This window comes from Westerdykella ornata (genome assembly GCF_010094085.1).
Source record: "Westerdykella ornata strain CBS 379.55 unplaced genomic scaffold EI97scaffold_14, whole genome shotgun sequence".
NCBI lineage: Eukaryota > Fungi > Ascomycota > Dothideomycetes > Pleosporales > Sporormiaceae > Westerdykella > Westerdykella ornata.
In genome coordinates, this window is record NW_022986864.1 from 423,964 (window position 1) to 440,989 (window position 17,026).

The 17,026-nt window shown below is 51.9% G+C and overlaps 7 protein-coding genes across 7 annotated transcripts; 3 read left to right on the forward strand and 4 right to left on the reverse strand.

The window, feature by feature from the left end:
• Positions 1 to 31: 31 nt before the first annotated feature.
• EI97DRAFT_76282 (uncharacterized protein) lies at positions 32 to 1,087 on the forward strand. Its single transcript, XM_033803054.1, has 2 exons — positions 32 to 447; positions 505 to 1,087. The coding sequence occupies exons 1-2, from the start codon at positions 87 to 89 to the stop codon at positions 996 to 998; spliced, it is 855 nt and encodes a 284-aa protein (XP_033653011.1). The 5' UTR covers positions 32 to 86; the 3' UTR covers positions 999 to 1,087.
• Positions 1,088 to 1,588: 501 nt separating this feature from the next.
• EI97DRAFT_76489 (mannosyl-oligosaccharide 1,2-alpha-mannosidase precursor) lies at positions 1,589 to 3,631 on the forward strand. The gene is made up of 4 exons (XM_033803056.1): positions 1,589 to 1,637; positions 1,694 to 2,103; positions 2,152 to 2,368; positions 2,431 to 3,631. The coding sequence occupies exons 2-4, from the start codon at positions 1,871 to 1,873 to the stop codon at positions 3,526 to 3,528; spliced, it is 1,548 nt and encodes a 515-aa protein (XP_033653012.1). The 5' UTR covers positions 1,589 to 1,637; positions 1,694 to 1,870; the 3' UTR covers positions 3,529 to 3,631.
• On the reverse strand, positions 3,583 to 6,744 carry EI97DRAFT_502033 (AP-1 complex subunit gamma-1). Its single transcript, XM_033802736.1, has 7 exons — positions 6,564 to 6,744; positions 6,376 to 6,499; positions 6,139 to 6,327; positions 5,576 to 6,086; positions 5,062 to 5,526; positions 3,878 to 5,014; positions 3,583 to 3,829 (listed from the first exon to the last, which is right to left on the reverse strand). The coding sequence occupies exons 1-7, from the start codon at positions 6,571 to 6,573 to the stop codon at positions 3,734 to 3,736; spliced, it is 2,532 nt and encodes an 843-aa protein (XP_033653013.1). The 5' UTR covers positions 6,574 to 6,744; the 3' UTR covers positions 3,583 to 3,733.
• A 189-nt stretch (positions 6,745 to 6,933) lies between these two features.
• Positions 6,934 to 9,390, forward strand: EI97DRAFT_434315 (putative sterol o-acyltransferase). Its single transcript, XM_033798604.1, has 5 exons — positions 6,934 to 7,352; positions 7,405 to 7,854; positions 7,901 to 8,562; positions 8,609 to 8,955; positions 9,003 to 9,390. The coding sequence occupies exons 1-5, from the start codon at positions 7,186 to 7,188 to the stop codon at positions 9,027 to 9,029; spliced, it is 1,653 nt and encodes a 550-aa protein (XP_033653014.1). The 5' UTR covers positions 6,934 to 7,185; the 3' UTR covers positions 9,030 to 9,390.
• Positions 9,272 to 10,962, reverse strand: EI97DRAFT_76305 (citrinin biosynthesis oxidoreductase-like protein CtnB). Its single transcript, XM_033803055.1, has 3 exons — positions 10,835 to 10,962; positions 10,352 to 10,743; positions 9,272 to 10,089 (listed from the first exon to the last, which is right to left on the reverse strand). The coding sequence occupies exons 2-3, from the start codon at positions 10,524 to 10,526 to the stop codon at positions 9,422 to 9,424; spliced, it is 843 nt and encodes a 280-aa protein (XP_033653015.1). The 5' UTR covers positions 10,527 to 10,743; positions 10,835 to 10,962; the 3' UTR covers positions 9,272 to 9,421.
• A 346-nt stretch (positions 10,963 to 11,308) lies between these two features.
• Positions 11,309 to 13,329, reverse strand: EI97DRAFT_379431 (uncharacterized protein; the record flags this gene model as incomplete). The annotated part of the gene is made up of 2 exons (XM_033795712.1): positions 11,309 to 12,741; positions 12,792 to 13,329. 2 exons carry the CDS (start codon positions 13,327 to 13,329, stop codon positions 11,309 to 11,311), a joined length of 1,971 nt encoding a protein of 656 aa, XP_033653016.1.
• Positions 13,330 to 13,952: 623 nt separating this feature from the next.
• Positions 13,953 to 15,799, reverse strand: EI97DRAFT_451037 (C6 zinc finger domain-containing protein; the record flags this gene model as incomplete). Its single annotated transcript, XM_033800321.1, has 2 exons — positions 13,953 to 15,743; positions 15,776 to 15,799. The coding sequence occupies 2 exons, from the start codon at positions 15,797 to 15,799 to the stop codon at positions 13,953 to 13,955; spliced, it is 1,815 nt and encodes a 604-aa protein (XP_033653017.1).
• Between the last annotated feature and the right edge of the window lie 1,227 nt (positions 15,800 to 17,026).

Consider the following 17,026-nt stretch of genomic DNA (forward strand, 5'->3'; position numbering starts at 1 on the left):
GGTGCAGTACGGCAGAATTTCTACTCCACCAAAACTTCCGTCGCATAGTTTACGACCATCAACTTGATAGCAACACTGCGCCCAGTATGTCGCAGAAACGGAAACTTGCTGACACCGCCGACGCAGATAATCATGCACGAGGCCCATCCAAGAAAAAACCGTTCAGGCCCGGCAAAGGACATCGCAAGCACAAACGGCAAGACCTAGACCAAGGAGAGGGAAAGGGTCCCTCTATAAGCGAGTTGAAAAGTCGCATACGGGATCTACGGCGTCTGTTAGACCATGTGGAAAGCGACCCAAAGGCCAGGATGCCTGCAAACGTACGGATTGAGCGGGAAAGGGAGCTGGAGGCTTGTCAGCATGAGCTAGAGGAAAAGACCGCAGCGGCGCAAGACGCAGAACGGAGAAGACACATGATCAGCAAGTATCATCACATTAGATTTTTCGGTGAGTCTGCTAGGTTTTGTTTTGTCAAGCTCATTGCGTCTAACGGAAAACCCCAAGATCGCCAGAAAGCCACCAGAATCCTCAAACGACTGCGACGTCAGTTAGCGACAGAGACAGATGCGACCGAAGGGGCAGATGAAACACCAGAAAGGCGCAAGCTGCTGCGGGAGATCCACGACGCCGAAGTCGCAGTCAATTATGCCATCTACTATCCTCTCATGAAACGGTACATTGCCTTGTATCCGAAGAGCAAGCGGGAAATGAAGAACACTGACGGGGAATCAAACACGCAAGAGGGAAATTCTGAGAACACTGCCAAGGGAGATCCAGAGATGTGGGCGGCTGTAGAACGAGCAATGGAGGAGGGCACGCTTGACAAGCTTCGCAACAGCGACGATGGTAGTGCCGGTCGGCGGCCGCTGCCGAAGACAAAATCGCACGGAACAACCAAAAAGAGTGCCAGAGAGAACGCAAAGAAGACGGCGCAGCCCAAGCAGCCACAGATAGGGGAACAAGAGGACGATGACAGTGACGGCGGTTTCTTTGAATGAGCGATTCTCCGTTGGCGATACCCGACGCGCATGTTTTCAACGACCGATACGCCTATAATGCATATATTGCGTTTATACCGTTGCATTTGCATTCATCGATCCGCCTTGGGAACCTAGCCTCACCTGGAGAGCGATCTCCATCGAAGTTGAGTCTGCACCCGGCGCACAAATTCCGCCATGATCTGGTGTACGATCGGCGTTCAACTTGTCCCAAGTGTCGAATACATGTCTACCGAAATTCACGTTTGGGCGCAGCTAACTGCACGGATCTTCACTGATCACACCAGCAGCCCTAAGGCAGAAAAGTCGCATCACGGATTCAACAAGCTTCCCCTTTTGTCGCCGGACGAGAGTTCTCCCTGATTACTTACGCTTGCGCACTGCGTTCCATGCCGCGCAATGCACAGAGCCTGCGCCGCTTCCCTGCTCAGTAACCCTCTTCTCCCACCTTCCTTCGTCGGCTCCGTCATGTGCACCCCCAGCAATGGTGGTTGGATGACCACAGTCACACCTCACACTGTGTGAGATTCTGGTGGTAGCTATTGACTGTCCAGCAGAGACAACCCTTTACCCGTACGGGTAATCCGATGTCGACTTAATATGCAATGCCAATGTATGGCAGTCCCTAGGGGCGATAGGGTAAGAGGCACCGGCTCTTCGGATCCGTATATAGGTACCCAGCTACCCTCGAGTAGACTTCAAATGGACATACCTAATCACATATTCAAACCTATTTTTCCATGGAATGAACCCGACTGAGCCCTGTAATTGAGCAGAATCCCCGGCCGATGTCCTATGAGCCGTTAACCTAGATCAACCTGGTGAACGCAAAAAAGAGCTTCAGCAGTCATTCATCTTTAACTTACAGCGCAATGTTTAAACGCAATATCGTTATCTCTGTCCTCGTACTTTCGGCTGCTCCTGGTTATCCGTATCAAAACGATGCAAACCTCCAATACAAACGCCCTTCCGAGCCATTACCCGACGATCCAGAGAGGGCGTCAAAGGTGATTGATGCTTTCAAACTGTCATGGGAGGGATACTACAAGTACGCATTTCCCAACGACGAGCTCCACCCCGTGTCCAATTCGTCCAGCAACTCGAGGTAGGTATGTTTCCGCGTGTGCAGTTCGGAGAGTTAATAGTAGTCCAGAAATGCATGGGGGGCCAGTGCCGTCGACGCACTGAGTACAGCACTCATTATGAACGACTCTGTGATTGCAAACCAGATCCTAGCATACATACCGACGATTGACTTCACCAAAACGGAAACCCCGGTTAGTCTTTTCGAGACTACGATCCGGTACTTGGGCGGTATGCTCTCGGCCTATGATCTCCTCACAGGTCCGGTAGCATATATTCCAGCCAAGGTATCTACTCCGCAATGTCATGACTATCCACTTATTCGCTACAGAAACTAACACCTCCTCAGAAAGAGTATGTTACCGCTCTCATCACCCAATCCACCTCCCTCGGCAACGCCCTCTCCTATGCCTTCGACACCCCCTCCGGCGTCCCTTACAATACCCTCTTCTTCGCCAACCGCACCGTCGAAGACTCCCCCAACGGCCTCGCCACAGTCGGTACCCTCATCCTCGAATGGACCCGCCTAGCAGACCTCACCGGCATCAAGACCTACGCCGCCCTCGCCAACCGCGCAGAGACCTACCTCCTAAACCCGCACCCTGCGTCCTCCTCCCCTTTCCCGGGCCTCCTAGGCCGCAACATCAACGTCACGACCGGTGAGTTCCTCGACGCCGTAGGCGGCTGGACAGGCGGCTCGGACTCCTACTACGAATATCTCCTGAAGATGTACATATACGACCCCGATCGCTTCTCCCTCCTTCGTGATCGCTACATCCTCGCTGCGGACTCCACAATCGCTCACTTATCCTCGCATCCTGCCTCTCGTCCCGAGCTTACCTTCCTGGCTCAATATGACGGCACCCACTTGACCCTGAAGAGCGAGCATCTCGCCGGCTTCGCAGGCGGCAATTTCATCCTAGCGGGCCAGGTCCTCGGACGCACCGACTACGTGAAATACGGCCTCGCGCTCGTAGATGCCTGGCACGAGACCTACAACCGGACGTTGACTGGTATAGGACCAGAGGAATTCGGCTGGGACGCCAATCAGGTTCCCGAAGACCAGGTCGATTTCTTTAACAGATCGGGGTTCTATATCACGAATGCGCAGTACAATTTACGTCCTGAAGTCATTGAGAGTTATTTCTACGCTTTCCGCGCTACGGGAGATAGAAAGTATCAAGATTGGGCGTGGGACGCGTTCGTTGCTATCAATGCGACGACGCAGGTTGGATCGGGGTACAGTTCGATTAGAGATGTGAATGCTGAGAAAGGTGGAGGATATGGCGATTTCCAGGAGAGTTTCTGGTTCGCGGAAGTATGCAAGTATGCCTATATGATTTTTGGGCCCCAGGACTCTTCTGAAGGGGGTGTTAATGTTGGAAGGGGTGGAAGGGATACATGGGTGTTCAATACTGAGGCGCATCCGGTTAGGGTTTGGGGGTAGTCAGAATTTCAGGTAAACAGCAACAGGATTGGCGCAGCATGACGGAGTAAACTTGGAGGGAAACAAGCGCAATGTACATCTTTGAATAATGGATATCGTTGATCGCAGGCTGGATATTGACATGCAGAAGTGCTAAGCACCGTAATATCCCTTCCATTATTTCTCCGAGGGAGCATAATGGCCAAATACCAACTCGTTCATTACATCATGTCGGTTCTGACCAGTCGACTTGTTCCGTAACTGGCGTTCCTCCAGCACTGTACCCAACTTTTAACCGCAGCCGCAACCTAGCAGGAGGAGGCTGTGAAATGTTAGCATACGCGCATATGGGAGGAGACAGCAAACTTACGCCATTGACGGAGGTGACTCTCATTTGCTGTGTCGCCTCCTGACCTGCACCGAGTTCTGGCTGGCTTATAGGCTGGAGTTGTAACTTCTGGCTTTTGGGTACTGCTGCTTGTAGATTTACAGCACCCAGGTGAGCGCCTCCTACGTTCCGGAAACGGGTCAGCACCTGCACAGCATTGGCATCCCGTTTAAGTTGAAAGGTGATTTGTAGGCCGTTCTTATTGTATGCGGAATGTGCCGGCGGCCCTGAAGAAACTGATGGCGTCGCGGTTTGCGGTGGCGGTGAAGTCATGCCACCGAAAAGATCCATAGATGCCGAAGTGGAAGGCTGTTGAGACGGTGCAGTGGAGGTGCTAGATCCGGCGTTGAACAGGCTCATGATTGAATCGACATTGTTGGATGGTGCAGGAGATGTGGTTTGAGGAGGAGGCGAAGAGGTTGATGACGTCGCACCGCCACCAAGAATATCTGCCAGTAAGTCGGCTGTCTGAGCCGGTGAACCATTTGTTGTAGCTGCAGTGTCTCCGCCGGTATCCCCCATCAGATCGAGCAACAAATCTTCGGTGGCAGTTTGCGCTGGCTTCTTCTTCGTCGTTTTGGCTGGTCGTTTCTTTGTAGCTTCTCCCAGGACCCGCGATTCCTCACGTATCTCCGGAGGTGGCATCTTCTCGAGAACGCCTCTTCTAATTTGGTCGAATGCCAAAAGATTTCCAAACTCGACCGCGCGCTCTTGTACCTCGATGTCGAGGTTCGTTGAGTATCGCTGAAGCAGACGACGTAGTCTTTCTATCTGGGCTGGCTCGTTCAACCGCGTCGTGAGCTTCATCGCTGCTGTTACTATATACTGTGTTACCACTAGGCCGGCGTAACTGCTGTCAAGGATCGTTTCAAGAAGATCCACGATATCGCTTTCCTTCACTTCTTTGACAAGCTCCTCCTCTTCATATTGGCCTCCCTTGAGCAGGGCATCGCCGTATTCACCAATGACCCATGATGCAGCAAGTGTGAGACCTTCTTGAGTGATATCTTCTTTCAAAGCCGCATAAAGCTTCTGGACAGAGTACGTCTGCAACTCCGGCGTGGTTGCGATAAGCCGGACGAAAGAGGATAATATCTGCTCCTTCACATAGTTGCCAGCCTAGCCACGGTCAATACCTGTTCACAAACGTATTCTCAAGGACTTACGAGTTTGAGGACCCGGAGCATGGTGTCGACATGCCAGCGCTTATTTGGTGCAAATCGGTCGGCGGCAATGCCAATTTGGGAGGTCATAACAGGCTTAAACTCGTTATCCGCCACCTCTAGGAAAGCAAGTAGTTCCCGAATCAAAACTCTGACGTTGCTTTCGTTGATCAGGGTGAAGCTAAGGTCCAATGCCCTGCGCCGAATGCTGATATCGGGGTCACGTAGGCAGTCCAGGATAGTGTTACGGTGTCGTTGTACGGCGTTAGGCTCCACAGCCACCACTTTGATCAAGGTGTTTAGGGCCACGTATCGGATATTGTTGTCTCTGTTAGCCAGGAACTTTCCAAGAATGTTGACGCCTAGTACACGGAGACCTGAATCAGCCTCAATGTCCAAGATGGTCAGCACTGCTTCGTACAAAATGGAATTTCCGACATTCTTGGATGAGTCTGTATTGGTAGCGACCTGAGAAGGTCAGTTCTAGATCCAAGGCTTGAGGATTTCGGCAACTGACCTGAGCGAGGATGTCATTGATTTGCTCACTGACTTGGGAGTCGCCACGCCCAAGAACCCGAAGGAGTCGCAGGATCTTGACTTGGAGGAAAGGATCAGTTATTCCTGTCACATCGTGCTCCGGTGCATAGCCAGAAGTCGAGAGCCCCTTTAATATCTTCACCAGACTCGGCACCAAGGGCCGGAACATATCAGCAATCCCATTTTCGCCGTCTTCAGCTTCGTCGGCCTCACACAAGCTTGTCACCAGAGTCAGCCCACAAAGGAGGACGCCGTGGTTCCGGTCTTGCAGAAGCAGCTTCGCCTTTTCCAAGAAATGTTCCTGTAGATCGGGGACCTTGCGACATATCCTCATCGCGCATAGCGCCGCTTTACGGCGTATATAGGGGTTCGCGCTTGATATTATAGTCTCGACTTCGGGGAACAGATCTCTCGACATCTCAACTGAGGCAATGTTGCCAAGGGTGCAAAGTGCCAGGCCGACAATGTATTGGTTGGGATGGTTGAGGTCACTGCGACTTGTCAGTGATAGATCCCCAGGGAAACTGTAGCATAGTTCCCTACTTTTTGAGAGAGTTTGTGACCAGCGTTAGCACCTCCTGATTTTCATCAAGGAGAAGCATGGTCCCTAGGTATCCCAGTCGTTTATCGGCAAATCGGGGGGATGCCAGTAACTTCAGGCATTCTATCTGGCCAAAATGCGTCCTTTCGCCGAGCGTGAAGAGGTATAAAAGCTTTGCAACATTGTTACGCCTGGATAGATAAGCCGCCGTCCAACCTTTCAAGTGCTGTGGTACACACCTCACGTTGGAATCCCCGCTTTCCTCCCTAAAGCTGGCCCTGATAGCAGCGCTTTCTTTCTGGACCACAGCTCGTTCGTCCGCAATCGTCTTCGCCGCCCGCACATTCCGAATGAATTGTTTCACTGCCTGATCATGAGCATCTATCCATCTGAAAGCTCGAGCTAGGGGTAGGTGTGCTTGGCGTACGGGAAGTCATGGTGGTGGCCTCAAGGACCCCACGAGGCGACCGAGATTGGGATCAGACGGGGTTTCGAGAGCGGGGATTGGGGCGGCGCGGAAGGAAGAGCAGTTCTGCGGGAGCAACAAGCTAGGAGCTGCTTCGTCGTTCTCGTGGGGCGTTCAAGTTGGCGATATTTCCGCTGTCTGGGAGGGATAAGGGTCACTCACTGATGCCATGCCGGCAGCGGAGAAACTTCAGGCCCGATGGTTGAGCTTATTCATAACACAATGTGACCAATGAAAAGCACAGCAGCTGTTTCTTTACCAAACGGCTACTCATGAACGATGCAGCGGAATGATGCAACTGCAGTTGTGTAAGCCACCCTTCGTCATGGCGAAGCTTCATGCGGCGCAGAAACTCCAAGTGCATATACTCAGCGTCAGATTTGTTGGACTCACTAATTTCGCCAATTGATCCGATTCCGATAGATATACACGATCCATTCTACTGTACTTGACCCGACCAGTCCCACCTATGTATGGTTGAGATCTACGCATAGCAAGTCTCGGCTGACAACACCTCTTAAAACGCGCAGACCTCAGACTGGATGACGATGCACATGCGATCCATAATACCCTTACTTGTATGATGGCCAAAACCACCGCGATTGAGACGAAGAGGCCAAATGGCGACCTCTACCATCAGCCGAGGGCGCGCAAGCCCAACTACATAGAACTTCTGAATCCCCAACAGTCTCAAGAAGAGGTCAACAAGCGGAATGGGGCCTTGAAAGACACACTTTCCACAGTCTCTAGGTCGGTGAGCACTGGTTAGGATCTCTAAGGAGCAAGATACTGACTCCAGCAGTGGGCGATCCACGCCTATTCCCGCCGATGCGCCGCCATCAGTACAAGCTTCCTCGTCCGCACGGCGCCAGATCAGGGCACAGCAGAAACAGCGCATGTTCCCTACTATCGAGTATGTCCACCGTGTCTCGCACTTTGACCCCACGAGCGATTACCACGATTTCCGCGGCTTCTTCGTCCTCTTCTGGATCGGCCTTGCGATCATGGTCCTGACCACCATGTTGCGCAACTACAAGGAAACGGGATACCCGTTGTCTATCAGCCAATGGGCTCTTTTCACTGAGAAGGTCTGGGAGCTGGCTATTAGTGACGGCATCATGGTTGCGAGCACCGCACTTTCCCTTCCCTTGCACAAAACGTACATGAATAGCAGCGGCTGGTTGCGATGGAGCAGATTTGGCGTGGCTGTTCAAAGCATCTATCAAGCTGCATGGCTTGTCTTCTGGACATCGTACGTATACCAACAATACATGCTGCCAAGACTAACTCATCTTGAGCTTCCCGTTCATTCGTGACTGGAGCTGGACAGCCCAGGTTTTCTTCACTCTACATCTGCTGACGATATTCATGAAGATGCACTCATATGCATTCTATAATGGTCACTTGAGCGAAACAAGGCGACGTCTTAACGATCTAGACAACCCTGATACTGCTTCGAAAGCTGCAGCAGTCCGATATCCAAAGGCTCGGACCCACCTCCCGGAGATACCGCAATCACAGGAGGAGCGTGACCAGACCAGCAAGGAAGACCTGCGCCAACTTCGAGAAGATCTTGCATTTGAGCTTGCCTCCCCTCTTGGCGGCATCTCGTACCCTCAGAACCTTACCCTTCACAACTATGTCGACTTTCTCTTTTGCCCGACCCTCTGCTATGAACTAGAATATCCAAGGACGCCCAGCGTCAGATGGGTCGAACTGTTGTCGAAGACACTGGCGGTATTTGGATGTATATTTCTCATGACGGTTACGGCAGAGGAGTTTGTCATTCCAGTTCTCCGCGAATCTGCAGCCATACTACAAGGAACCACACGTGCTTCCGATTTTTTACTTGTTCTTGGAGAAACCATCGGTCGCTTACTGTTCCCTTTCATGGTTATATTCTTGCTCGTCTTCCTTGTCATCTTCGAATACGTCTTGGGTGCCTTTGCTGAGATAACGCGTAAGTTGTCTGTTCTCGGTCATCTCTCTATGTACTGACCGTCTAGGATTTGCCGACCGTCAATTCTACGCCGATTGGTGGAACAGCTGCGACTGGCTCGAGTTCTCTCGTGAATGGAACAAGCCCGTCCACCACTTCTTCAGGAGGCATGTGTACTCCGCCTCTCGCGGACACCTGTCACGACCCGTTGCCACAGTTATCACCTTCCTCATTAGTGCGCTCGCCCATGAGCTGGTGATGGGTTGCATCACGAGGAAGTTCCGCGGGTACGGTTTCTTCGCCATGATGTTGCAGATGCCGATTGTTCTGGTACAGCGATCACGATTCGTCAAGGGAAGGACATTGCTCAACAATGTGCTTTTCTGGTGCTCAATGATACTGGGCTTGGCGATGGTAAGTTGAACTTCCTTCGGAGGGTATTTCCTCACTAATGATAGCAGATGTGCGCACTGTACGTGCTTGTATAGAGGTGTAGATGTGATATGACAGGTTTGGTCTGTACTTGTCCATGTAGACTTGGTTAGAAGTGGAGATACCCCTCTCTTAGCATAAGCGTTCATGGCTTAATTGTGGTCAAGTAGCCGATATACCCTTCTCATTTCCTAATTCATTTGGGCATAGCTACTTCATTATAGACTTGTGTACATGTTCCTTTGCTCCTAATAATTCACAGTATTCAGGATCTATTTCTACGTACCAACATCCTTGTTTCAAATTGCAACAGAATTGATCTTGAACGCGTCAGGACATATCTATACCCGTCTAAGGAAGAAAAGAGAGATCTTCAAGTCTATCACATCCCCGCCCAACCAGCCCAGCAGTTCCTCACCCACAACCACAGTTCTCAGTATCACAGTTCTCATACCGTTTTTTCCACTTGCCCACCCCCCTCACTCCTCGTCCACTGTTCCAGCACCCACTTATAAATCTTCTCATTCTCCTCCAGCGCCACGGGATAATGATGCCCCATATCCAACCTCCAAACCTCGCTCTTCCCCTCCCCGAGCGCATAATGCGCAATCAACAACTCCCCCGCCCACTCCCACTCATCCTGCTTCCCCTGAATATGCAGCGTCGGGATATCGATCTTCTCTTCGACTCCCGCAGCAGCGTCCCCCGGGGGAACTATCGAAGCAACGCATGCCGGCACCAGAGGCGGCGGATAGCTCCCACAAACACTGAGCCCAAACTTAAATCCCTCCAACCACCTCGTCGAATCCGCATCAACCTCCCTCCCCTGCTGCATCGCCATCCGCCTCACCTGCGCACCCTTCAACAATCCAGCTACTATGCGCGTCCCCTGGCTGAATCCGATTGCACCCACGACTTTGCCGCCCGAAGCTTCGATGTCGGAAACGGTGCTGCGGATCAGGGTTTCGACTTCGGGCGGCATGGTGCCGCTGGCTTCCCCGCGCTTCATGCCGTCCACGCTGATAGTTTTTTCCTGCGGCGGGAGCCACCGCTTGAAGGGCCCGCAGCCTTCGAAGAAGGGGAGGATGCCCGGGCCGGCGGCGGAGGGGTAGGGGGCTGGGGTGTTTAGTGTTAGCTGACGCTGTTCTTGGGATGGGGATGGGGGGAGTGGGGACAGGAAGGCGGACATGGTGGTTGGAAGATAATGATGAAATAGAGAACGGAGTTTGGTAATAGTCAAAGAACGAGCTGTGGAGCAGAAGAATAAAGGCATAAATCAGACGAAGAGATAAAGAACCAAGGAATGAGAGTCCAAGAAATATTGGAGAACTCCCTCCTCTTGGACTCGGAGATGAATGAACAATTAAAAGAAACCCACCCTCCAGCGCCACAATCTCAAAATGCTGCTTCAGCAATCTAGACAGCCTCGCCAACTGCACCGTGTGAATCGTTCCATTCGACCCCGATCCATGGAATGCCAAGAGCGCCGGCTTGTTCCGTTCCTCGGAGCCGGAGCGCGGTGAAGCGCTCGGGGTTATGTAGGTGTTTTCCATTGTACGTGATGGAACCAATAGAGTCTAGTTTGGGGACAAGTCTGGGTGCTGAGTGTTGCAGATAATGGTCGGATTCCAAGGATTATGTCGATGCTGGTGAGGGTAGAGATAGAGATGGGCCGGCGTGAAGAGAATCCCAGATATTCGATATCTTGTTCTTCGAAAGTGATTAAAGGGAGAGCAAGGTCATGCTCTAAAATCCTCTACCGAACGGAAAGTCGCCGTACGCCATAAACCAGGGATATCTCTTAAGCTGACAATTCCGTTCCGAGGTTCAGGATGGAGGCGCTCGGCACCTTCAAGCGTATGTGCTGAAAGTAGAGTAAACGATTCGTTTCCTCCTCCTCAGATCAAACGCATGTATTTGTGGCCTCTGGAATGCGAACCGACGATAGATCTCGGGAAATAAGGAGCAGAGTACTGTGTACGTTGTGTTGCTGGTGAGGCTGACAAACTTGGAAATCGGAGACCGAAGATAGGTGGCCCGATTGGGACTAGCTCGTCCCCAACTCCATAGATCGGACAGCTCGCTGTGAACAAGGCACTTTCAAGTCATACGCTCGTGTACCTGAAAATCGATCCAAGTGTCCAGGGATATGCTATGCCTGGTATTCCGCGGGCTAATATACTCTCACACATCTGGGTGTTTTCCGTTAACCTTCATCCCGGTCTAACCGATTCGTGATAACATGCTCCACGAGAGCAACGACGACGATCAATTCCACTAGAAATTCTATGAAAGCATGCCCTATGTGTTGCATCGGTGTATCTTCCCGTATGTGTTATCCGTCAGAAGCCTGATTCGCATGTGAATCAACCCGCGATCGCCCAGCGTCGCTCGTGATACTCTTCATACTCCCACTCGCCTTACTGCTCGCACTCGCCCTAGAACTCGCTCTCTTCCTGGACTTCCCATTCAGCTCTTCCTTGAACTTCTTGAGGATATCGTGGCCCGCCTCGGACTTGCCGAGAGCAGCAGCTATGGCGGTGTTTTCCCGTTGCAGCTCCTTGATCTGCTCTTGAAGTAACTTATTCTCTTCCTCCGCTAACTCGGCTTTCCGCTTCCACTCGTCACGTTCGCGCTGTGCCTTGAGTAGGTTATTCTTGTCCGCCTCCTTCTGACGCTTAGCCAGAAGCTTCTTCCTCTCGCGAGCGCGCTTGGCCTCGATCTTCTGCAACTCTTTCGCATATTTCTCCTCCTGCTTTTTGCGCTCACGTTCGTGCTTTTCAGCAGCTTTCTGGAGTTCCTTTGAGGTTTTCGCGCTCGCTTGCTCGGCGTTCTTGCTCTGTTTTTCCTGAGCTTGTTGGAGCCTATCAAGGGCTTGCTGCTTCTTCCTCTCTAGTTTTTCTAGCTCGCGTTGTACATGCTTGTCGCGGGCCTGGAGGTCGAGGACCAAGGCGGATGAGGATGGTGACTGTTCTGACGAAAGAGACCGTCCATCTCCATTCTCAGGGAAACCCTCGTCTGATGTTTTGTACTGCTCCACTGTAACAAACGAGGCGTCTGATTCAGCGGACGAGCTCGAAGAACCTGAGCTCTGGGATTCCGTCCGATGAAGGGGGTTAAGGGCTTCTGGGAGGTATGCTTCCAACTTCTCCGCTATGTTGTGTACAGTGCCTGGCTCTTCTTCCTTCTCGTCTAATGTTCTATGAGAAGGTCGTCGGAACGAGGCATGTCTGGGGTTATCCGCGATGCTGGTTCCCACTCCAGCCAGAACGCCCTTTCCTTCCACAATAGACAATGCACGCTGAGACTCCATACTTGGCCGGCGTCTGTCTTCTTCAACCTCCAATGACTCCTCACGGAGCACATCCTCCCTACTGCATGCCCATTCCAGGAACTTTCCGGCATCTTGAACAATACTGGGGGGTGTATTCCGCTCGACCATGAATCGCGGTATGCTGCCACCAGGGTCGCTTCGTGTGATCATAATCCATTCTACCGGGTTGGTTTCGGGATCCGCCTTCTCAGCGCCGTCAGTCGGGGGCAGAGGGATTTCCCGGACCAGCTCAACGGACTCGTATTGTCCCAGCAGAAAGCCTTCTCGCGGTTGTATCTCAGGATGAGTGACCGGGATTGACACTATCATGTAATGCCTAGGGATCGTATCACCTACTTTCGAGGCATCGGAAAGCGCATTGTCGGAAGTGAGTAAGAGCGTAACGAATTCTCGGGGTGCGGTTGGCCCGGGGAATTGAGCGGATAGCTGGTACACTGCAGGACATGTCAGATCCTCCACAGTCGGTAGAGGGCTACACTCTCACCCTCCAGTTTTCCCACTCCGGGCACATCTATCTCTTCCACTCTCTTATCGCCTCCTATGCCTCTCACGTTGCCTTCCCCTGGCCCGCCCTGAACCTCTAAACTCTCGGCAAATTCCCGCATCATAGCTCTCTTCCATTTCTGGAAGCCCAAGCCTTCATGTACACTGGATCTAGCAAACCATGCCCCGTGTCTGTCGTGGCCGGCCATCTTGAAGACTGATATCCCGAGCGCAGCGTCGTTGCCAGAGAATTTCAAGGGCTTTCCCCATGCTTTCCGTAATTCTTCATGTTCTGAAAGCACCGATGGTCTGCGCACTTGCGAGATTGTGAGGTCGGCGAGAGAAGTGGCACTCTTAGGGTTTGTCCTAGTACGTTGAGCGGACTCGTAAGGTGTGCCATTAGGAGGTGGTGGGACAGAGTTTGCTATGAGTTCGGCTTGGGTAAAGATATCTGAAAGGAAAGGTTTCAAATCATCCGTGGGTATGTCCTCGAACTTCTTTGGGCGGAGGCTCTCGAGAGCACGGTGGAGCTTCGACATGTCGGAGATGGAGGTATAGGAAGTCCTGGTTTGCGTGCGAGACTTTGTAGCGGGACCGCATATATTGCCGCCGTGCACGGATTTAAAGTTTGCGCAGACAAATATTATGGAAGAAACTGTCGAGGCCACTTCACTGAATTCGAGAGTTTGGTCTGTCAAGCTTGTGGTACCTGGCAGAGCTCCTAGTGAAGTGAGGGTCGCTGACGTCATTCCCCCTGTCCCGCCAAGCTGTGGCTGAAGCGGCGCCTAAGCCAAATCGGAATCGAGCATATTCGGTGATAGTGAGGGCCAACAACAGTTGGGCCATGAAGGACAGCGTACATTATGTTCCCGATTCCAGAGAACCAAGGTTCAGTCATGACACAGAGGCGGTACCACTGGCGGCCTCGGATAATCTTCCAATATGCCTTGCCGGTTGGGATCACTCGGTCGTGGATCTATCGCAAGAATTGGCCGACGGAGCAATTCATAGCCATGAAAGTTGTCATGTAGAATCCTCAGCTCTTTACTTGAATTCATGAGGAATCGAAAGTTGTTAGACTGGGAGCAACCAACTACGGAAGGAATCCGCAATCTGCTCCTTTCCTTAGTGCAATGCCCAAGAAGCAAACTTGGATATTCCTTCAAAGCAGTTTCAACAGCTCCGCATCTTTCGCAATTCCTGGACTCTCCCTTCCACAATCTTCAATGAGGCTGACCATAACCTTAACCCATTCCTCCCAATTAGGGGGCAAAGTGGCTCGCAGCTTCATGTCCGGCGACCGCGCAATAGCATGGAACATGAGCACCTGTCCAAAGCACTGACTGCACCAACCAAACTTGATTGGCAAGGCTGACTTCATTTGCGCACATTGGCCAGTCGTAGTTGGCCAGAACATGGCTCCCTGCAAGCCTTTGGCAATCTCTTCGTATTCGCCGTCTGTCGTATGGGTGGGATAGTGAAGAGCCTTGTACAGAAAAGGCCGCCCTATGTGGAATTTGGCTACTAAGTAGCGACTACGTAGCATTGCCCTTGCAATCACGTGGGCCGGACTGGGAGAATCGTCTTCGTTGTCAGCATCCGTGAATTGCAATGCTGGAGGAAGATTGGCTCGCCATTGTTCGAGCTGGTGGTGCATTTCGGCGGTGATAGTCGGTGTTGGGGAGCCTGCTTTCTCGACAAAAGAGTACAGATTGTGACGGATTCGCGTGAGGAGGATTCGATGTGCCGCCTGAGCGAGAAAATGGAAATTGAAGTAGGAGTCGTCCTCATCGATTATCAATTGGGATATTGATGTCTTCGGGCGCGGGCAAGGCGTAAATTTCGGTATAGGCATGTCCGCCTCGTAGTCCAGGAGGCCACTGAGCGGTAAGTCCAGTTCTTGGGTTATGATAGTTTCGTACATCAATGTAGCCCAGAAGACGCGGGAGAACATGTCACCATCCCATTTGTCGAAATCAATTGATGTTGATCGTTTTAAGATGGTAATACAGCATAAAGCCGCTCGATTAACCGTGGACCACGATTCGATAGGTCTCAAGATCTGAGCATAGTACACTGTGCAGAGCATACTGAACTGTGCTGACTGTATGTCATGCTGACACATAAGGAAGCCGAAGCGCTTTCGAGCCTCGTTAAAAAATTTCAGTCCAGGTGGATCGTCCAGAATGAGATCATACCACTCAGGGGCCACGAACCCAATGACAGGTTGTGGGGATCTGCAAGGTAATGGAAAGCTCCCTTCTTCATGAGCCTTAACCGCCAGGCAACCGAGGGCTAAAACCACAAGGATCAGACAAGATTCAATGTCATATCCAAACTCAGTTTCCATTGCTATGCTCAGCGTGCTTGATAAGAAGTAGTATTTATCCAGAACGGGAGTACTTCTGTGGAAAACAGCAAAGTAGGCCTCAGAGAGCCCCTTGATGACCGACAATGGGAGATCGCGGAGCCAATGTTCCTGGAAAGGACCCAGTGGTGACTGAATTTCGATTGGGAGTGGAGTTCTCTCACTCTCGATCTCAATGATATATTGTCTAGGCAAGGTTTCCCGAGCTGAAACAAAGGATCCAGGAAGGATCTGTTTGACGGCAGGCCAAGAAGCTACCTCATGCTGGCTGAAGGACAGATTGATGCAATTAGTCCTCCCTGATCGAGGGTCAGGACCGGCTCCTGGCGTGGAGACCGTATGAGATGACGGTGCCGCATGATGAGTGCGTCGCCGCTCAACGTGGTTAAACGCCCTGGTATTGCCTTCCAGGGCTGCATTCGGACTGGCCTGCGCAGCAGGTGGCGGCCGGTCAGGCGCTGTATCTGTCCGTGGATCATGAGCTCCTTTCACAATCGATGTGAGATTCTCAATCTTCGCTTCCAATCGCCGAATCGCCTGGACCGCGAGGGTCAAGGAATTATCCTTCTTGGTGGGTTTGGGGGCCTGATATGTACACGGCAGTCTCAGAGACGTACAGTAGCCGCATGGCTGGCCTTCATCGCATTTTGTTTTACGGGCTCGACAGTTATCGCATGCCAAGGTCGCAATAAAGGTCCGAGGTTTCTTCAGGCCACTGCCTTCCCCTTCGCCGATGGGATCATCGCCTTCCGCAGAGGAATGGGCGCCGGGGGTCACGGTGGCGTCCCGCGAGCGTTTGGTCATGTCATATCGTAGCTGTGTGTGCGCGGCAGCTTCTTCAAGGAGAATTTGGTTGATGGTACCCTAGAGTTGCGATGTTCGGAGAAGTGAAGAGCAGGGAGAGGCCAATCCCAAAACAGACTAGCGGAGTTTTGGACTGAAGGAACACAGAATTCCTCGAACACCCAGACTCATCCACCAACAAATTCACTCTCGCAATCGACTTCCGCTTTCTGTTTCCACATGCCTACCTTCGTGATGCTCCAAGACCCTGGAGAGCTAGCTGAGTTTGGCTGTCAAACCTTTCCAAACTTTGGGTCTAGCTTGCCCTTCCTCTCAGACGCCCATATGGGATGGCCAGACCTCTTGTCAAGTCGTGGCTGTGTTACGACATCGGAAGATATCCTAGACTCTCGATGAGACTACCGATCGTTCAGACCATTATTTCGCCCTCCTGCTACGGTTGTGTCTCACTGCCGGAGACTTTTCACGCTATGTGGACCCGAGCCTCAAGCGATGTTTCCAACCATGCGTGAAATCAAAGGACCTCATTGTGCAATTGCATCAGACCTTGAAGGCACTCTGACAGAAGTGCGATCTAATCAAAGAAATCGAGCATGTTCGGCATTTTACAATGTTAGACAACCGCATTGTCCATCAGCAAGACTTATGCAAGAAATACAAGATGTCTGCAAAGCAAATGACTGCACAATACATAGCTGTCTTCTCAGTTAAATCCTCCACACCTCCCCCACGGTCATCTCCCATCGCCACACAACGGGGGCCAGTCCATCAATCCAGCATACCACAGTGCCGGCTTGATTGGGGAGGGCTAGACTGGGTAAGGTCCCGTTGACGATCTTCACGCTGCAATACCGCCGGGGACGCTGCACGTGAGTATTCCCCTTTTTTATTGGCTTCGGCCTTCTTTTCCTTTTGAGTCTATTCGGGCTCTTGACAGTTTAGGAGCAAGTGTTGAACTCATTTCTCCACCTTCACGATGCAATACCGCTGGGGACGCTGCACGTGGATATTCCCAAATCGCAACCGGCTTCGGCCAATTTACTTTGGGGTCTTTCTGACTCTGG